This window comes from Mus pahari, chromosome 3 (assembly GCF_900095145.1).
Source record: "Mus pahari chromosome 3, PAHARI_EIJ_v1.1, whole genome shotgun sequence".
NCBI lineage: Eukaryota > Metazoa > Chordata > Mammalia > Rodentia > Muridae > Mus > Mus pahari.
Genome location: NC_034592.1, coordinates 48,729,791 through 48,751,393, shown reverse-complemented (window position 1 = coordinate 48,751,393; position 21,603 = coordinate 48,729,791). Strand labels below are relative to the sequence as shown.

The 21,603-nt window shown below is 38.8% G+C and overlaps 1 protein-coding gene across 9 annotated transcripts in view; it reads right to left on the bottom strand.

Moving 5' to 3' along the window:
* Positions 1 to 2,820: 2,820 nt before the first annotated feature.
* Slc4a10 (solute carrier family 4 member 10) overlaps positions 2,821 to 21,603 on the bottom strand; it is a 121,031-nt gene continuing 102,248 nt past the window's right edge. For 3 of the 9 annotated variants that reach the window (XM_029535801.1, XM_029535805.1, XM_029535806.1), the window contains 4 exons: positions 16,167 to 16,234; positions 12,824 to 12,940; positions 12,002 to 12,040; positions 2,821 to 4,859 (listed from right to left, as the gene is read on the bottom strand). In XM_029535801.1, the coding sequence (XP_029391661.1) occupies positions 12,028 to 12,040; positions 12,824 to 12,940; positions 16,167 to 16,234 (198 nt within the window). In that variant the 3' untranslated portion in view covers positions 2,821 to 4,859; positions 12,002 to 12,027. The remainder of the gene's footprint in view (positions 4,860 to 12,001; positions 12,041 to 12,823; positions 12,941 to 16,166; positions 16,235 to 21,603) is intronic. The other 6 variants (XM_029535807.1, XM_029535804.1, XM_029535808.1 and 3 more) reach the window with 4 other exon arrangements.

Genomic DNA, 21,603 nt, shown 5'->3' with positions numbered 1-21,603 from the left:
ATAATACAGTTCTTCTTGTAGTGGTGACTCGCAACCACAAAAGTATTTTCATTGCTACTTTATAACTGTAATTTTGCTTCTATGAATCATAACGTAAATATCTGTGTTTTCCAATGGTCTTAGGTGACCCTTGAGAAAGGGTTGTTAGACCATCCAAAGAGGTGGTGACCCTCAGGTTAAAAATCACTGTTATAAATTATAAACGCCAACGATGCAATATATAGTCCTTGTTCTATGTGACCTTTTTGAATTAATTCTCTTAGCATGTGAAATTACTTAAAATGCATACATCGTGATAGTAGAATTGTATGACCATTCAACAAACAAAATATCCTCATCTCTCTGTATCTACAGGGATTTGTTCTAGATTCTCCTGTGGATATAGGCACCAAATTCCAATGCTCCTCAAGTACCTCCTGTGAAATGACAGTCTATACAGAAATGGAAGCTTGTCCCCCTCTAAACTCAAAACACTCTCCAGATTCTTATCATATATAACAATGTAAATACTGTATTGAAAGAAATCATTATAAAAGGGAAACATACATGCATGCCAAGTGCAAACATGTTTTTAGAAATACTTTTGATCAGGGAATGTTTGAATCTTCAGATGCAATGGACATGAAGATTAGGGACATTGGAGGTACATGAAGATGTTCCTTTAAGTTGCTTCTGTAAAAAAAAAAATCGTAACTTTATGAATTGTGAGCAGCAAAATGGACTTCACTGGCTAGTTTTTCTTCCGCTGTCAATCACAGGGAAACGAGCAATGGGGAAAGCATAGTATATAGAGTATTTATTTACTCAGTCTAAGTCTGGTTCTAAGCACCAAACGGAATGCCCTATTAGGGATGAGCACAAGCCTTTCTTGCTTCCTGCTTGAGATACTGATCTTTAGCTGAAGTCGGACACACTGGACAAGACAATCAACAGTTGCAATAAACACATGATTTAAGAAACATTTTCCAGCCTCTTCCAATCCAACTCCGCAGGAGCTTAAAGGAAGGATGAGCAGTCCTCCTCCGAACTGTTGGGTGGCTGAGGTTTACAGGTGCAGCCTCCAGCGTCTTCCTTTTCCTTTTCCTTCTTTCTAGCCATGGTATTTTGCTGTTTTGCTTGCCTACCTTGGTAGCTGCATATATTGCATAAGTCCTTCAATTAGAATTTGGACTTTGATGTTCTCAAATACCAGATCTATGTAGTATCCAATATGCACTGTTGCTATTCTCCACTGTAATTGTCTACCCCCCCCCTTTGTATCACTTATTATTCTTAACAGACTGAACAAGAGGACTTTCTGGAACAACTTACTTATGCTTCTAGAACAGCTTTTGCTTTGGGGTAAATATTAGAGCTGTATAGAGTTAACAGGGAGAGTTAAGACACCACTGCTAACATCAAGGGGCTTCAAAACAGCCAGAGGAATAAGGTTGCCTGGTAGAAGCCTCTGACTCTACACACAGAAGACTATAAACTCAGTCCACAGTAAGAAATGAAGACAAATAGACTAAGAGAAGGAGAACATGCAAATATGCCAAACGAAGAGTCTGAGTGCTGACCACAATCACACTCTCAAAATACTTAAGAAACCAAAGACACTCAGAAGGTTGCCACCTCAGTCTTGCTATATTTTTCTACAACATGCATCCTGACCATGAGCTAGCCTCAGAATCCTGGCAGTCCTGTTAGTTCAGCCTCCCAAGTACTGATATTCTATATTTTGGGCATCCTGACCATGAGCTAGCCTCAGAATCCTAGCAGTCCTGTTAGCTCAGCCTCCCAAGTACTGATATTATAGATGTTTGCCATCCAGATGGTATCTGATTTCATTTTCTTAACTGGCTATGCAAGCTAGACATACTAAAAAGTTAGAAATCAGTCCACGATAGAAAAGCAACTCAGGAGAAAATTGGCTTTAGCTGGACAGAAACGGAGAGGTCAGTGCTGATAGGACCTCACTTCTAAGGCCTGAAAGACTGGTCTGGAAGTCATCATTGAAGTGTCTCTATCAGACTGTGTCACCTCCATAACTAAAACAACCCTGAACAACAAAAGAACTGCTGGAGGTCTCACCATTCCCAACTTCAAGTGGTACTATAGAGCTATAAATACAGCATGGGATTTGCATAAAAACAGACACTTTTGATCCATGGAATCAAATTGAAGATCCAGACATAAATCTACACACCTGTGGACACCTGACTTTTGATAAAGCAGCCAGAAATATACACTGGAAAAAAAGAACATCTTCCACAAATGGTGCTAGTCTGCATGGATGTCTGCATGTAGAAGCCTGAATCACCCAACAAGATATTTAGGTACAACATATATGTTAAGTAGGAGCAATTACAAGAGAACCCACTTATCAGGAGAATTATTAACCAGGAAGTAGAGTTCTAAATATAGCCTTCATAACACTCTACTAGATGACTGCAGAAGAATTGTGGTCTTATTTGACCACTGAAGCAGACAGAAGGGATATATTTAAGGAATGTTTTTCCCACACAGGTTGAAAACCAGGCATTCATGAGCTCCAATAACACAGATCCTATAATGGGATTTTACCACCACAGGGGTAATGCAACTTGTACCATATTCTATGGGGAAGGGGCGTGTATGTCCTTATAAACTTCTCATTATTTTCTTGTCATGAGGTTAGAGTTGTTTGAATCCTCCTGAAATGTTTATGTCACAAATGTTTCTTAACTGTATGGATGTCTTAATTTCAATATTATACTTAAATGACTAAAATACTTTACCTGATTTAATGGTTAAAATGAAGGAAAAATAAAGACAAGACACATTTTGCACACTTTAAAATAAGCATGAAAAGTAGGTAGGATAAATATTTATTTCCACATAACATTTCTTAGTTTTGAAAAACACAATATCCTAGTCACATTTACACAGTACTTAAACATTGCAATAAATTACATTCAAGATATTCAGTAATTTTGACCAGGAATCTGAAATTAGGAGTAAATATAGAATACTACATTTTCTTATATTTTATGTGATTTCAAAATATTAAGATTAAGATAGAGATAGCATTAAAATTCACACAAGAACAAAATTACTATAAAAATATTCAGAAATACAGAATTTCATAGGCTGATTGCGTGTTTAAACCAGTGATCATGTGAAGTTTCATTCACTGGTCATTCCAACAGGACAGACATCACACTGTAGAGACACCAGGAGAGTGCTTTGGGGATTGGCCTGCTAAGTCATAGACAGTGAGAATGTTTAGATAGAGTGTCGCTATTACAACATACACAAAGGTAGCACATTTGGAACAGACAGTTTTGCATTTTTCTTTACCATTTATAAATACAGACTTCACTAACTCAAAATTCTTCTCACAATTTTGGCTCATATCTCATTAAAAAAAATGGCTCCTGAAAGGATTCTGAGGAAATTTTTTTGTTCAAAGATATCAGAATATTAAGGTTATGCAGGCTTTGTTGTCTTTCATCTTCATTAGCTTAAAAGCAAGGGGGATTTTTCCAATTATGTGTATTTACACAGAGTATATATAATTTATAAAACCTAGAAGGCTCTGAAGCTTTCTAAACCTGGACATTAAAAATTATAAGATTGTCAATCATTGATACTTTTTAGGAACTAAGAACCTTATGATATTTCATTTTTTATTAAGTCTCATTTATTGAAAATTAAATGAAATTTTTATTTAGTAGTACTCAAAAATCCATAATCTCCTTCCTGTTTCAATAAAGTTAGACTGCTTCATATGGACTGAAATATTTACATAACCTTCTCTGACAGAATCTGAAATTTTACTTCAAAGACTATTTTTCTACAACATGCATTTAGTTAAAATGTGGAAAAGAGCTTTGCAAAAATAAAAAAAAAAAAACAAACAAAATACCGTTGGAGACCTGTTGGTCTAACGTGACAACATGATAGGAACCAAACTTAGCAGCACGTGACCATGGCCAGTAGAATGGCTGCTGGGGCTGGCATCAAATATACAATGTTGCACCATGTGGCATTCCGTAAGTATGTATGTCATAGGTCTATTCCGAAAGCAACCCTTGCCAATGGGAGAGAAACTCAGTAGCACATTTCTGGTAAAGATTTAAAATGAAAAACCCCACAAAACTCTTCAAATATCTCTAAATCATATAACATAAGCCTAGTTCTTGACTGCATGGTTACAACTTGAATTCTAAGTGAACACTACTTGACTCTTTGCAGTATGTCTTTTAAGAAGATATGAACAGGTCTCTTTCCAAATGACTTGAAGTAACAGTTATTAAGTATTAAATGTTTCATATTAAGTCAAGGAAATACATAAATACAATTATTAAAAATGCTTTCAGAGTAACTTTTTGATTCGGGTCTTTCAAAACCAGTAAGGAATGCTAAGCCATAAAAAATAAAAAGTACGACTACCTTTCAAAATTCTTCTGAATAAAATTATCAGGCATCTTCAGGTTACTAAGGTAGGAAAATACAAACTAGGCAAATATGACTTATCTTTTAAAGAAAGCTTTGTTCTCTTAATGCCGACAATGAGAATCCTGTGTTGGCGAATGTCTACGGCAGTAACACTGGAGACTCTTGCATTAGCTGTTGGATCTGCTTACAAGGGTGTCGACCTGCTCAGAGGCTGAACACAGAAATAGAATGAAGGGTTGCACTACTTACAGTATGAAGGTGGGATGGGAAAGGGGGTTTACAATTACATGATCAAAGCAGTTTCGTTAATAATTGTGACACTCTTCTCATATATATATATATATATGTAAAAAATAAATTGAAGATCAAGTCATAGACAAGTCTCCCTGTCAACGCCTTTCCCTGAGTCAGCTTTCTTCTCCTTTCGGCTTTCATTGCTAAAGGGAGAGACAGAAACGGGGGAGATATTTACTGGTACAATCCAGCTTGGTTACTATGAGATTTGTTTGTTTGTTTGTTATTCAGATACTAACTACCCACCAACCCCAAAGAAATATGGGAGCTCTCAGGCATTGCTCTCTCACGCTGCAATGCAGATACACAGCAGCAGTTAAATCCTCTGCACTCTGTGAGCTAGAAATCAAGAACTGCAGAGAGGGGGAAATTAAAATAAATAAATAAATAAATAAATAAATAAACCGAACAAACAGACGGGGAGAAACAAAAGAGACGTTTCCAAAGAGTTCTACAAGCATGCAAGATTAATGCATGGTCCTCATCTGGGCAAATGAATAGTTGATAGTTGGTGAAAATGTCAGTCAAGCTCCAGATTCTAGTAGCAGAAGACCAGAAAATGACAGACCAAGGTGCTGCGGGGGGGGGGGGGGGGGGGATTTCCCAGCTCTGCTGAAAATGGCCTTTCCTTTGTTCCTGGATCGGACCTTGATCTCTAGTAAGGGGGATGTCATCTTTCCATCTGAGAGGACTGCTCTCTGCTCTCCATACACCTGTGTGGTGTTTACAGAAAAACCCTCAGACTGCGTACATATCAGAGAGACGATTTATCCCCTTCCGGAATAAACTCACACCTCGAAAGCTTCTGTTTAATCTCATCTTCCAGTTAACTTCACCAGTGACTGTGTTGATGACGTGACTACCATTTTTGTTGAGTTATCACACTCTATCTATCATTATGTGCTTCTGCTCTCGCAAGGAAGTTTTCATGGAGAGTTCCAATATAGCTTTCAAACCAAAGGAGCTTAGACTTAAAAGGGTATGCTTCCAGGAGAGCAACACGATCCTTCCTCCAGGACTCCTGGTACCTGGCAAAGTCCCATGTCCTAGAGGTCTCTCTGTTCTCCTTCACATTTATGGCATAAAGAACAACTTACACGCAGCCTCTGAGACCTTGAACTAGATGAACGACACACTCTTCACTGTCTACTTCAGCCCTTAATATACATTTATGAAATACTTGAAGGTGGTAGCACTCTTGGCTTTACAATTGTTCTCTGGGTGATAAAGGAACCAAGTCATGTTTTCTATGGGTTTTCTTGTGCATCTTTCTTAGTGGTCAATAACTTAAACATATTCTAAGAGTGTGTTTTTAAAATTGTTTTTTCTCCAATTCAAGCTAGAAACAGCCCTTCTCAGTTGTCACCACCACCCGGCGCCATCAGGTAAGAAGTGCCGGAGCTTCTGCCATCTGTGGCTCACTGCCAGCACTGAGCGCTGGTGTGAGCGAGTGTCTATGGCACCCGGGTGTGTGCCTGCTACACTTCTCAGCACATACTCCTTACAGGTCAGAGCAAAGCAACTTTTTTTCCCTTTTCTTTTCTCCTTCCATGAGAAGAGATGACAGTGTGCACATGATGTGTTGAGCGCCTTAATTCTGTATTTTTAACTTCTCTATCTGTATGACTCACTTTTCTCTACTTTATGTTCCTTTTATAAGACAAATGTCTGCTAGTCTGCTTTCTAAATTAACTTGTCCTTGGACTCCACCTGTACTCGCCTCTTCTGTCAAATGGATCCAATCAAACCCAGCAGAGTGGGGTGGGGGTGGGGGCAGAGCACTCACTTTTACCTCCCAAGGTGGGCAACCTACAGCCAATGACTTCATCTCTCTGAGACTGTTTTTTTTTTTTTTTTTTTTTTAACACTAAACTGAGCATTAGACCATATGGCCTCTGAGTCTTCTTGTAACTTCCTTCCAGAATACTGATTTTGTTATTCCCATTTCTAATATACTGTCTTCTATAAAATGGAATGCTGCATTGTATCTTAGGAGACCGAGGGGATGGTTGCAGTGGCCTCTACTCAAGCATAGTTGCTTTGTGCACAATACATTGGAACTTAGGTATCATGTAACTTCTTCATAAATACATGATTTCTTCATGGTCACTGGCACCACTTGTCACTAAACAGTGAGGGGAGGGAGGGAGAAGGAGAAGAAGGAAGAAGAGGAGAGAGAGAGAAAGAGAGAGACAGAGAGAGACAGAGACAGAGAGAGACTTAGACATTAACTTAATCCACAGATAAATTTCTTCCTGATCTGCTTTATTATATTGGTGTTTTATATTATGGAATGATAATTTTGTTTTATAACCGTTAAATTTATAATGGTTTAATTTATAACTATTAAAATTAATTTGGGAGGCAGAAGTATTATAATTAGCTCAAAGACCTCTATGAAAATGTTTTATTTGGATTTTCTAACTATATAATGCTCTCTCTCTTTTTATCTCTCTCTGGGTTCCTTATTACATCTACTTTCTAGATGCTAATCAACTTTAAGCTTTCATTTAAACAAATATATATCACATATGTGTTATTTCTTTACTGTAATAAACATACGTTGTCAGACCTGGGAAGATATAGGAATATAGCCATGAATTTGAAGGAGAGTGGGAGGAGGTACACAAGGGTTTGCAAAGAAGGATAAGGATGGGGGAAATTATATAATCATATTATAATGTCAAAAAATAAAATAACTAAAAACATAGAGACGAAAGTGACATTCCAAGAGTAAAGAAAAAGGGCCATTTTTGACATGCAACTGAGCAATCTATGGCGAAGTTTCTTCCATGGCACTCAAATATTGTTCTGACAAGTAATTGCCAAGAGGCTGGGGAAAGGCTCAGGCCTAAGAAATCACTGCAAAGGAGACTCCCCGATAGGAGGAGGCTGTAGGAAGCAGAGATGTGAGAGGGAAAAAGAAGCAGAAGCGGGAGGCTGGCCTGATGGGCCCACCACGCTTCAGTGGATGATCCCACACCCAGGAGTCCATAGCTTAATAAATAAAAGAGGAGACAAGACAAAGTCCGGGGTAGCGATCTGGGGATGTATCAGAAAGGAGTTAGGAGATGGTTGGGTATGAACATGATCAAAAGACATTGTATGAAACCTCAAAGAATAAAGAATTCATAACAATATCTTTAATGACACTGAAAAATGCTACTTTTCCCAGCACCGATAGGGACCACTGCAAGAAATGTACTTAGGAATCCATTTTAGAAAGCATTGCACTTTTTCACTAATTGTGAACTAAATGCCGTTTTTTGAGAGAACTTTTTTCTGTCAAGCTATATGGGAAGCTGTGGAGGCAACCTCAAGCTGGTATCTACATAGAGCTTTTCCCCTTACATTCTAGTGTCTTTGGTGTAGGAAGGTACTCTGCAAGCTACCAAAAGAGAAATACAAGCACCAGTCTGGACACAAACTTTTTAATCTACAAGATATGCCAGGGAATGGTGGCACAAAGCTGATGGAAGGAGCCAGCTGAGAAGTAACTTATATCCAACACTGCTTGGGTGACCAAAAACCTGCGACTAAATAGCCTAGCAACCTGGTCTAAAACTGGAACACTGCTATTCAAAAAATAAAATAAAGAAACAAATAAAACAAAATAAAACCAAAACCATGTTACAATAAACTACTAATGACATACTACTATACTCATAGATCAGTGCCTTGCTCAGCCATCTTCAGGGATGCTTCTACCAGCAGCAGATAGGAACAAATATAGAGATCCACAGCCAGATATCATGCAGAGAGAGAGACCTTTGGAACACTCAGCCCAAAACAGGATGCCTCAATCAAATCCTTCCCCTCAGGGCTCTGGAAACCCTGCAGAAGAGGCAGAAAGGGTAGGTGGGATGTAGGACACTAAGAAAACAAAGCCATCTAAGTAAATTATGACCAAAGCTCATATGAACTCACAGAGCCTAAAGCACCATGTACAGGGCCTGCACGGGTCTGCACCAGATAGGTCCTCTGAGTAAATATCACAGCTTTCAGGTTGGTGTTTATAAGGGGATTGCTGAGTGTGGGCAAATGGAGCTCTGACTCCTGTGCTTTCTCTGGGCTCCTTCACTGTCTGTTTGTTTTTCTAATTCCAATGTGTTAGCTTTTGTTTTTATCTTATTGAAATTAATTATTATAGTTTCAAATATAAGTATAAAATCAAAAAAAGGGGGTGCTGGAGAGTTGGCTCTGCGGCTGAGAGCATTAGAGCACATGCTGTTCTTGCAGAGGACCCACGTTGGGTTGCCAGTACCCACATAAGTTGGCTCAGAATCACCTCTAACTCTGGTATGCCCTCTTCTGACCTCCTTGGGCGCCTGCACTCATAAGCATATTCCTGCACACAGCCATGTACACATAATTAAAAATAAAACAGACTGAGCCAAGCATAGTAGCATACACCTTTGATCCCAAAACACAGGAGTCAAAGGCAGACAGATCTCTGCAAGTCCTAGGCAAGGCTGGTCTACTTATCAGTTCCAGGTCAGTGAGAACTACATAGTGAGGCTCTATCTCATTAATGATGATGATGAGGATGATGATAAGGAGGAGGAAGAGGAAGAAGATGATAAATCTTTAAAAATAAAAATAAAAAATTGGAGGCAGTCTAAGAAAGTGTGTAACATTAGGAAACTAAATAATTATGTAACAGCTAGATGGCATATAATTTTACAAAGTTAAATATTGTTTATAAAATATTAATCACACACTGTTAATGAAAATTTATGAACTAACAAATATTTATATATATTAGATAACCTGTTCAGACAAAGGTATGGATTCTAATCACCACTTACTGCAATGTATGACAGTGGTGGCTTTTGCAGTATACAAATCACACAGAGAACTTAGTGTGGTTATAAACATATTATTATTCGCGATTTTAAAATATCATTCTTACACAGAATGTGTAGCAAATAGGAAAAGAATTCTCTTAGTGCTTTTAGTTTAGGCCTTTAAGTCTTTGCCATGCCAGGATGAGCTGGGCAACTTTTTTGGAGTAACTGATAAAGAGTTCCCCCAGGAGTGTCTTCTAACGTGCTTGATAGAGTTCTTACAAGTGCAAGATATGAACCACTTGTGACACTTAGAGCCTGTACCCAGTTTTTAATCTCATGGTTTTCTTGGAGTTTAAGTGTTGAGTTTAAAAGTTAATTCCTAGAACTTTATAGTTTATGTATTTCGTGTTGGTTACCTAGCAAGGCAGTCATAAGATGAAAATAAAATTTCAGTCTATAACATAAGAGGCTGTAGAGGAGCTTCTAGTATGCTTGCACAGCACTGGTCTATCAGGACCAAAGGAGACATCCTCAAGATGAGCTGGGACCACCGTCAGCTCCTAGTCTCTACTCCTGGTCAAATTATATATGATATTTCTAAAAACAAAATGTAAGAAAAAAATGATAAGATACTGCTGTTCTAAACCTACTATGCACAGGTAATTAAGCTTCTGGGGTATGCTATGGAAAGGGACAAAATGGAAAATAACTGGGGGAAAGGGGTAGATCAGAAGCTGTGTGGAGCCAGCTTGGGTCACAAGAGAGCTGGGTCTCAGGAACCTCATCTGTAGGTCTTTTGGGGTTTTGACAAGTGGGTTGTCTGCCATCCAGCAAATGCACAGAGTTCCTCTGTCATATTTCACTGTCTTCAGCAGATGTTGATGGAAAGCAGTTGCTCAGCAGATGTTGAGGGAAAGCAGTTGCTTTGGAAGGGTATCATTGCTATTAATATCGATGGTTTTAGAATTTCTCAAAGCTACTTCCTTTCTTTCAGGGTTTTTACTGTTGGCATATGGAAGACACTACCAACTAACAGATATAAACTATATCACATCAAATAGTGGAGAAAGGTGCTAGGCAGAGCAATAAAAGCATAGGTTTTTACACACACACTCACACACACACATACAGAGAGAGAGAGAGACAGAGACAGAGAGAGAGACAGAGACAGAGAGAGACAGAGAGAGCTAGATTTAACTTTCATTCTATAATTGAAGTTATATCAGTGTGAATATGTGCTTTAAAAAAAAATAAAACAAGAAACACACAACTACACCAGTATGAATAATGGTCTCCATAGAACCAGATTTTTAAAACAACTAGGTTTTCCAGTAAAGGGCACTATTTGACTCTAATATTGACTTTAAGAAGTACATACAGGATCACATTATAAGATCTTTGCTTAATACAAAGAAAAACCAGAAAAAGTTTAGACTATGGGCCCCCATAGTTCACAATGAAAAGTATCTATAAGTTTGTCTCAAAATCTCCACCCAGTTCCCACGACTGGTATTTTATTTTTGAGTCCACCAATCTAGATTTCATATTTTAAAATAAATGGGAAAAATGTTAAATTTTACTGTCCACACTCTCAAATTGCTCTCATATTACTCTGATTTCTGTTAGGAGTTTTGACAAAAACGCAATGGCTGTGAGGATGACTCTAAGGTTCTCTACCTAGGATTTGGAAGGAAGGACGCTAAATCATGCTTTAGAATGAACATTGTGGCTGCTCATTCCAAGCAAGGGACTTCATGCTGGTTTTGAAGGCCTGTTCAAAGACATCATTCAAAAGTCTTAGAAATAGTCTGTGAAGAAGCTTGTATCAATCTCCTTTGGCCTAAATTTTAAAGAAATTTAGAGAAGCAATCAGCGGAATTTAGTCAAGCAATGGAAGAGGGAAAGGAGGGAGAGAGGAAGGAGAGACCACCCCAGCTTCTGGGGTGACGATGGTTGCTGTCTTGTTCACTCTGTTTGCTACAGAGATGACATTGAAGCAGCATGCCATTTTGGGGTGACAAAAACTTTCAATAAGAGGTTCCCTCACCAAGACTAATGTCGTCTCTCTACCTAGCCCATGGCTCCAATTGTGTTTCATGAAGTTTGAAAGTTTGGATATACCACAGTAACATGAACAGAAGCCCCCAGATTTGCAATTTTCAAAATTAAAGGGACAAATTTTTATTTCCCAATCTAGGAATTTGCTACCATTGCTTGCTGAATACGGTTCTGTAAGGTCTGTTGTTTTATATGTGATGCACTTGCATACATTAAGGGTAGAAAATGTTTCCTCATCCTTCAGAGCCACTTAAAGAACTGAGTAGACATAAACTACCATATTTATCAGTCTGGCATTAGATGGGAGTCCAAGACTCTCCAGGCCTTTTGCCTCCCCAAAACTCACACAGATGACACAGGCTGACCGGGTTTCCAGAAGACACCACTTAACATAAGGAAATGCAACCAGGGAATAGGTTTGAGGGAAAAGATCTTACCTTTGGGGAATCAGCTTCTAGAGTGATTAGGAAGGGGAGCTTATGACAAAAGAATGTAATATAGAAATTAAGTAGAAAAGTTAATGTAAAGTTATAAAAAATAAATAAATTAAATCATTATCACACTATCCCCAAACATCAACAATTTTCTTATGAGAAGCAAAACTAACATAACACAGGACTTTCTGCTTCTTCTATTCAGCATCTAAGCTGGCTGCCTGGTACAAACTCATTTATAAATTCTGAAAAGTTCAACTGAAATACCAGGATTCTGTCACTACTTAAAAGCATCTCCTGTCTCAGCCTGCACAGCTGCAGACTGCTCATGGGTCTACAGACAGATGAGAACGGATGGATACTCAGGATAAGGGTAGGGGAGCTTGTCAGGAACTTGAAAGCAGGGAACTGGAAATCAACTAAATGTAGAATGACCACTACATGTGCCAAATCATTGCCACAACAGAATAGGAAGTGGGGAATGTGATCTGGGACCTACAGTCATCCCGGGAGTGTGTGATGAAGAAATCAATAAAACCACACAAAGAAAGAGTGGGCCAGAATGAATGTTCAAAACCGTCATGCACTGGGGTCATTAATAGCTCCATTTCCCCCCCACTGTCGTCGTTTTGGAGTGAGCTTTGATTTAAAAGGAAGACACTGAGAAGTATAATGCTTGTGAAAATTGTCATTCTCCCTTTAGAAAAAATATGAAATATTTTAACTTTAATTTTGATTAAAATCAATAGTATCTGTTGAATCAATCTGGTAAATGTATACCATAAAACATTAATTAATATAACCTTATTATTTCAAAATTCCAACCTTTTAGAAGGAAAGCGTGACTCCTTTTCTTTTGAGTTGTCAGCAGTAACTAGAAGGTTCCCCCACATGGTAGTCTTTGACATTTCATCAGAAATATTGATCACAGACGGGTCGTCTCTAGATAGGAGTTTACGCAAAATAAAATATATATATACAGAAAATAAGTAATGGGGAATTCAGTTAGGGAAGATGAATATAAGACAGTTTTATAAGAATGTAAAACATTTTATCAAAATTTTAATAGTAAAGCACATACAACATAAATTTTTAATCTTAAATATTTTAAAGCGTACACTTAAAAGTTATAAAAGGCATTTACAACTTAGCCTACTACTAGCATCTATCTCCAGAATTCTTTCATCTTATCAAACTGGAATTTCGTATCTACTAAACAACAGCTCTCCAGTCCTCCCTTTCCCTGCCCCAGGCGACCAGCACTGCATGTTCCCTGTCTATTGGTTTGAGAATTTTAAGTGCCCAATGGAAAATGGATCACATAATGTTTGGGGTTGTGTGTGTGTGTGTGTGTGTGTATGTGTGTGTGTGTGTGTGTGTGTGTGTGTGTCACTGGATTATTTCATTTGAAAGTGTCCTGATAGATCAAGATGTCTAAATATAATCCTAAATTTTTCTTCTTTTAAGGTTGAATAATATTCCATTTTGTTTATTATAATAGCATATTTTTAATAATTAAAATAGAGAAGCACTAACCAACGTTCACAATTTTTAAAAAGTATTTGAAAATCTAAAGAAAAGATTCAAGTTCTGTAGCTCTAGGTTTGGGCTACAGTTCTCTTAATCCATCCCGGATCACAGAGATCAGTTTCCACTGTCTGTTGCTCAGTCACTTGCCCCTAGGGTTTATAGCACGGCAGATCCCTCACTTCATCTCCTCTGACCCTGCAGTGGCTGCCACTGTCTCTGTGCCTTCCTCTCCTCTGACCTCCCGTCTTGTCACCAAATTCTAATGGCCTCCAGACTGTTCTTGAACAGTCTAGAGAAGCTCAGAGTTCCTCATGCTGAGACCCTTTAGGACAGTTCATGTGGTGACCCACAGCCATAAAATTATTTAATGCTACTTCATGTAATCTTACTACCTGTATGAATCACAATGTAAATATGTGATACGCAGGGTTTCTAATATCTGACATCAAAGAAGTAACAACTCACATAAGGCTACTCTCTCAGTTAAGAAAAAGTATCTGAAAAACCCAAAGAAAATATTCTAATGTATAGGTATAGATTTGGGCTACCATTTTCTTAATCCGTCCCAGATCTCAGACTTTTGTTTCCGATGCTGTTCTAATTTCACCTGCTCAGGCATGCCCATGCTGCGAGTATTTTAAATTGGTGTTCTGCCCCTGAAGGCCCCCCCCCCCAGTTGTTTGCTTGGTCTTCCTACCCTTCTTTTTGCCATGTACACCTCTGCATTAGCTGTTCATATTTTTATGCTCTGTCTTTATCCTTTACTCTACTAAGATATAATGTATGTGACAGCAGGATTACTCTAAGATATAATGTATGTGACAGAGCTGGACACATGGCATAAATATACTTAGTAATTATTTGTTTGCGAGCAAATGCAGCCCGTGCCTTGGACAGTGCATTTCTCATGCAATGGGAAACCTACAGTATTAAGGTCTATGCTGGTGTTTAGCTGGTTTGTTTAGTTTTGCTGTTTTTATAATTTAAATTTATAACAATTATAAAAAAAAAAACATTTATGATGCTTCAAAACTTCCCAAGAGTTAAAAACATCATCAAATGTCAGCATAAACTAATCACAGACCAAGTGACAACTTTTATAACTAAGAAAATGGCACTATTTTTTAGTGCATAGAGCTAGCATATTTTACTATGAAAAAAGTTCTATTAACAAAACTCCTGAGCCAGCCTCCTGTCATCTCCATTGGTGGCTGTTTACAAGAGCACAGCAAATCCACCAGTCCTGAAAAAAAGCACCAGGATTCAGCCTTGCTCAGTCTGAAAATATGTGTTTATTTCCTCCAGCCTCCTTGAAAATGGAACTCCCTTGAATCTCAGAATAGGAGATCAACCAATTTCCAAGAAAGCAACTCATGAAAAACAAGTATCTCATGATACTAGGAGACAGTCTTACGGGGGAAAAAAGGTTTAGAAAATTCTGAATTAAGCAAAATTAAGCTTTAAAATGCTAGTTTTATTATCTCACATGCACAGGTATTTATGAAAGTCAAGCTAGCATGCAGTTTGGACCACTTTCAATTTTATTTAACCCTTTTGAAATGACATGCCATAAAACTAGTTCCTGGAGAATTCGTTTGAAAATATATTGACTCTCCTCAATCAAAGGTATTTTGTGTGTGTGTGTGTGTGTGTGTGTGTGTGTGTGTGTGTGTGTGTGTGTGAAGGGAGGGAGGGAGGGAGAGGGAGAGAGAGGAGAGAGAGGAAGAGGGAGAGGAGAGAGAAAGAAGGCTAAAATACTTTCACCAATTGCATTCACTTTGAAGTCCTAGGTGATTACGTCTGACCATTTGGAGAGGGTACAGTATTAGAGTGAGACTCTGAGATCCAATAAATTCTTTTCTACTTTGTGTTTTAAATATCGTGGCAAATTTCTTCCCCTAAAAATTTCATATTTATTTATTTACTGGTATAACCTAAGAATTTATGACCATAGCTTTGGGTACTAAATAGTATTTAAAATAGGCTGTAGGAGAAAATTGTTGAAACTAAACTTTTGGAAAGAGGAAGGAAATTAGAGAGTGAAGTGGAGAGGGGAAGGGAGCAGGAGAGAGGGAAAGAAGTAATGACGGGGTGAGGAGGGGGTCAAATGTCTGTGGAACTTCTCATTGCAACTGACGAAACTTTTGTCTTCATGTCTTTGGGAGTAAAAAGATTGGTGTAGTTTTCACAACGACATTAATATTTTCTTAAAAGACAGACATGACTCCTTAAACTCAAAAATTGGGTTATCTTTTTCAAAGTGATGTTTGTTTGGAGCAAATTCTCAGAATAAAAGTGTTTTCTCATGCTCACCTTACAGACACTGGCCTCGCTTACGCTGAACATGAACAATGACCTGCCTTCTGGTCACAGAGAGAGAGAGAGAGAGAGAGAGAGAGAGAGAGAGAGAGAGAGAGAGAGAGAGAGAGAGAGAGTCGCTATGCTGTGCTTCATTGTATTTATTTTGCTGCACAGTGATGGCTGGCAGAATGTATTGGAACCTAGAATTTATTATTTTTTTTTTTGGTCTCAGGTTGTTGTTGTTTTAACACAACCGGAATAACTTCCACGTGGTATGAAATTCTTATAACCAGCACATTCTAGGACGCTTGCTGAGGTGTCGTAAACATCTGTTTACCTGTAGTGTCCCTCCAGTGGGAGTTGTACTGTGCCCTCGTCCTCCATGGCTAGCATACTTTGTTCTTCCTGGAATGACAAATGTAATGTATACAAAGTGAACCCGATAGGTCTCTATATCACATTAAAGAAGAAACACAGATTAATGTTTTATTATCTCATTAACCTCAGGACCTTCCACTTTGTTTGCACTTATTAATGTTAGCACAGGTCCTTTCAATAAAGCCTCAGTGACTAAGAACACAGTAATTAAGGAAAGTCTCATAACATGAAGTAATTTAAATGCTAACAACAAACTCCTCCATGTCACTCAAGGCGAAACATGGTTAATTCCCAAGCACATTAAAGAAACAGCCTGAGTTGTACAGAAATGAGAGTATGGGTGACACACTGAGACTTGGGGTTTCATAAGTTGAATTTATATTCCCCAAATCCTCTGCTAGGAAGAGGTGAGGGTTGCATATTCAGGGCACTGGTTCTCAAACTCTACTTTAGAGTTGTCTGTGTGCAGCGCTAAAAATATCACGGGTCCTACCTCTAGAAGTTCTGATTCTATAGGTCTGAAATAGAGAGGGCACACAACTGTACATTTCTAACAGATTCCAGGGAATGTTAATTTTACTGATCTGGAACCACATTTTGAGAATGGCTTTAGAGACTTGGAAAAAGACAGAAGATCCCTTCTTAAATGCGTCAGAACAAAGTACCTGTTAAACATGCACGAGGACCTGAATTCAGATCCCCAGAGACCACACACAAACCAGATTGACACCACCAGTGCTGAGGGCTGGAGGCACCCAAGTCCCTGGAGCTCATTTTCAGCTAGCATAGTCAATATGTGAGCTCCAGGCTCCATGTCATTCACCCCTCTCAAAAATTAAAATAGAAAATGATAGAGACGGACACCTGATATTGACCGTGTATATTTTGTATTTGTATTGATGTGTGTGTGTGTGTGTGTGTGTGTGTGTGTGTGTGTGTGTGTGTGTGTATGCATGTAAACCTTCCACAGAAAGGCAGATTTGTGACTCACAATGATGAAGTAATAAACAAAGTGCCCTCCATTTAAATGTATATTTAGATGTAAGTTTTCATTTCATGCTTTAGATTTCTTCTTACAACAGCAATATTCTATCCATCTCTAAATGGTGAAAACAATATATTCTTGTACACATTTTCCTCATTTATAAGATTTTTATTCTATAAACTTTTGAGATGAAGATAAGCTTATGCTATCATACAGAAGTGTCTTACTTATTTTTCAATGACAATGCCAATAAATTTTTGCATGCACTATATATGTTTAGATATGTTATATGTAGATTGTGCATATACACACAGTCTTATTTAAGGCATTCATTTACAAATTTGTCATCTGATTTTGGCCCAGTTCATTATTAGGACCACTTTTCAATGTTAGAATTGTTTTGTCTGACTCCTGGAACAGATTTCTAAGGTGTGCAGACCCAAGGAGTACTGAAGGCATCCTTCACCCCCTTTTCTTAGCTTAGCTTAGGTAATGTGTTTCAAACTAATTAAGTTAGCACAGTGAAGTTAACCAGATTAACTTAAACCAGCTGCCTAAAGTCGGTTTAGTTCAATTGACCTAATTGAACTAGTTTACTAGTTGGTAAAGAGATGGCATTTTCTACTCCCATGGGCAAATGTTGAATGGCATATTCATTATAATTTCAAGTTTTCTCTGATGCTTCTGCAGCTGGCTAACTTGAGACTGCACATAGAGGCAGCCCTCAGCTCCGGCCTGCAGCACTCTCCCAGCCTGCTGATGGGAGGGTCCCCTGAGGACACCTCAGCTCTGATGTCTGCAGCTCTGGGTCACCTATGCTGTGGGGATAATGTGAGGGGTCCCCATGAACTCTCCCAACTTAGCTTATATGTTCCCCTCAGATACCACCCTGTGTACTACACTACATGGGACTAAGATTTCCTTGTGTCCAAGGAAATAATTCTATTCACTTTCTGTGCTGTTTTAGAAGGAATTGTTTTCTTTCAAAGCCCACTTATGCACTTATGCACTTATGTCATGGACAGTGTTCTGTGACAGTGTTCTGTGTAAAAGGTGAACAGCATATGTGTCACTTTCTCACTCCTGTGGCCTCATATCTGATAAGATCAACTTAAGAGGGTCTTTTTGTCTTTTTTTTTTTTTTTTTTTTTTTTTTTTTTTTTTTTTTTTTTTTTTTTTTTTTTTTTTTGGCTTATGGTTTGACAATAGGGAGGGTGTAGTGGCAGAAACACGAGGCCTCTGCCATAAGCTGTCAGGCAGTAGAAGGAAACCGGAAGTGAGGTCCAACTATAAATATGAAACCCGAGGGTCTCCCACTGACCCGTGTCCTCCAGTGAGGATCCACCCCATTCAGGTGCCACAACATTCTAAAAAGTGTCAATAGCCGGAAACAAGTTTCAAACACACACGTCTATAGAAGACATTTTATAACGAAACTAGACGATTCTGCTCTATTCTCCCATAGGGTCACGGTCTTTGAGTCGTCTTTGAGACTCAAGGAAATAGAATCCCTGTGAATCCCTGTACAATGTGAATCCCTGTACAATACAAAAGCAAGTTAAATACTTTCAACACATAATGGTACAGAGTTACCATCCCCATTTCTAACTGCAGGAAGGACAAACACTGAATTCTTAGCTTCGTGTCCAGCATCACCTCATAGTGGCATCACCTGTGGTCCAAAGGGCTCCTGTAGTCCCATCTCTCCTGCTTCTCTGCTTGTAGCACACATAGCCTCTCGCGTTGCTAGAGCTCTTCCCTGCTCCAGGCTTTCCGTTGAAGTAACCCTGTGGTCCTGATATCTCCCACATGAGGCTTTCTTTATAAGCCCATCTTCAACCTCACAGCATCATATATTTCTTTCTTGAGGCCTCCTTTGCAGGGATTCCAACTTGTGGTACATGTCTTAGCCTCAGTAGCCTTCAAAAAGCTTGGCAAAAGCTTCCTTGAGTCTCTTATTCTTGCATCCATCTTCCATGTCTATACAACTATGAAAACATAGTGCTGCCAAGTCCTTCAACCAGCTCAAGAGGAAACTGTACCAGCTTTGCATACTGACCCTACAGAGACTTACATAGACAGTTGTTTCAGGGGGTGGGGGGAGCAATGCCTTCAGCAGTATTCTCTGTTTAGACTATCATCTTAAAAGTCACTTTTCATTTCAACGAGGTGGAGCCTGCTATGGATGGTGGAGCCTGCTATGGATGGTGGAGCCTGCTATGGATGGAATCTCACCTTTAGGTTACCTTTTCTCATGTCTCTGTGCACAGCACAAGACTTCTTCTCATTGGTGCTAATCTCTAATGATTACACTTGCCATATCAGCCACAGCCTGTCATATAACTGTAAGCTCACTCTTGCCCCTAAAAACTGGACAATTTTTCATAACCTTCTGTTCCACTAGCTGCTAGACTATAGAACTGGATGAAAACAATAAGTAATAACCATAACATAGTCTAAATACCCACACAATTTCGACATTTTTCCCCAAACAGTTCAGTTTATTACTTTCATATTCAATATGACATAAATTATCTCTGTCCCAACTCAACAGAATCCTTGTTCCCCTCTGAACCCCTATGAGTTAGTTGGCCCTCCACTGTCCACATTTCTTTTAGCAGTTCGGTCTTCTGAATTCCTACCAGACTAGCCAGTAAAGATCTGTTTACAGGATTAGCATCTTTCTAGTCCTATTCCACATTCCTGCACATTCCCCCTACAAACCTGTTCTGTAGGCCAGCAGCCTTGTGATCAGGCCTCATTCCTCCATAACAAATCTCTGCATTAGTTGCTTTCCTCATTATTGTGAACCAAAATTTGATGGGAATCAGGGATTAACAAGGAATACAGTCCATTATGGCAAGGAAGACATGATGGCAGGAGTGTGAGGGACCTGGCTACACTCTGTCAGTATTGTGGAAGCAGAGAGCAGTAAGCAGTGGGCCTTGGCTCTAAAACCTCAAGGTTCACCAGCGGTAACCATTTTCTCTAGATGCTTCACCTCCTAAAAGTTCCATAATCTTCTAGAAAAAGTGTCGTCATCTGGGGACCAAGTATTCAAATACATGAGCGTATGGGCAACAATTTATACTCAATTTACAACAAGAAAACCATTAGTTAAAATAACTCATTTAAGAATAAGAAGAGCGAATCTGTAGCCTAGAGTGAGGTGCAACTTAGTGTATCGAGGCATATGGGCATATGCACATCATGGATCATGGATTCTGAGTCAGAACATATCTATCCATTCAGGTAAAAGATGTCTTTTATTCTTTTAATATTGTTGTACATGGAGGGACATAAAGTAACCCTCAGTAATCCCAAAGGCTACATACAGCAAACCAAGATATAAACAAAGTATATATCTGTCTTTGGTTGTTCACAGAAGATGATACATAGCATCTCTTTTGGCCAAATCAGAAAGATGTAATAAAGACTAAAATGTAAAATAAATGGAAGAGAATAAGAGTATGGTTAGCACTGGTGTCACCTGGCAACAACAACAGCAATAACAATAACAACAACAGGCAGATCCATTAGTGGCAAAGCCTGGGGCTAAAGATTTGTGGATAATGTTTTTCCTGGTGCTTTTCCACTTTTCTCTCCAACTGCTTCCAATAATTATTTTGTACTCCGAGGCTCGTTAGTATGTGTGGGCTTTATACTAGTCATCATTCTATCTAAACAAAAACTCATCACCTCTAAAGATAGCATTCCTAGCCATGCTTCTCTGAAGTGAAGGTGGCTGAGCAGCCACTGCTGCTGTCTTCGGTGCCAGAAGGGGCTGGGTAGGCCTGGGTGTGGTGATGGAGGGACAGATGTACCCCAAGTAGCACTGTTGGGGAGGCAAAAATGGTGACTTTTCATAGAAGAGCCATGAAATCAGGCAGTTTCCATTATCTTCAGTCTAGTAGTCTGTCTCATCATGCACTCATGCACAAAGTCATAGAGTTGAATAAAACTCACCAGGTAACTACTGTACTTAACATGGTAAAAAAAAAAAATCTCAAGTGCTCAACATGGTTTCCATTGAGCACGTCATTTACACAGGATCCATCAATGATCCAACAAGATCCACCCAAACCCAAAGGAAGGGTTTGGCCAACAAGGGTAGAGAAATCTTTTATGCTATGATGTTAAGACATTATTTTAATTAAGATAGTTACCAAAACAGTTTTTAGATACAAAATAAGGCGGAAACAAGTAATTCCATATCCAACAAAGAGCAGAAAAATTGACGCATTGAAAAAAAGGAATCTACTCAATTTGCACACATCGATTGAGTTGCATTATGTTCTAGGCACATCTCAAAGAAGATTAATAGACAGTACTAGGAGTGGGTGGGCAGGTGGGGGAGCACCCTCATAGAGGCAGGGAGGAGGAAGGAGGGGATAGAGGGCTTGTGGAGGGT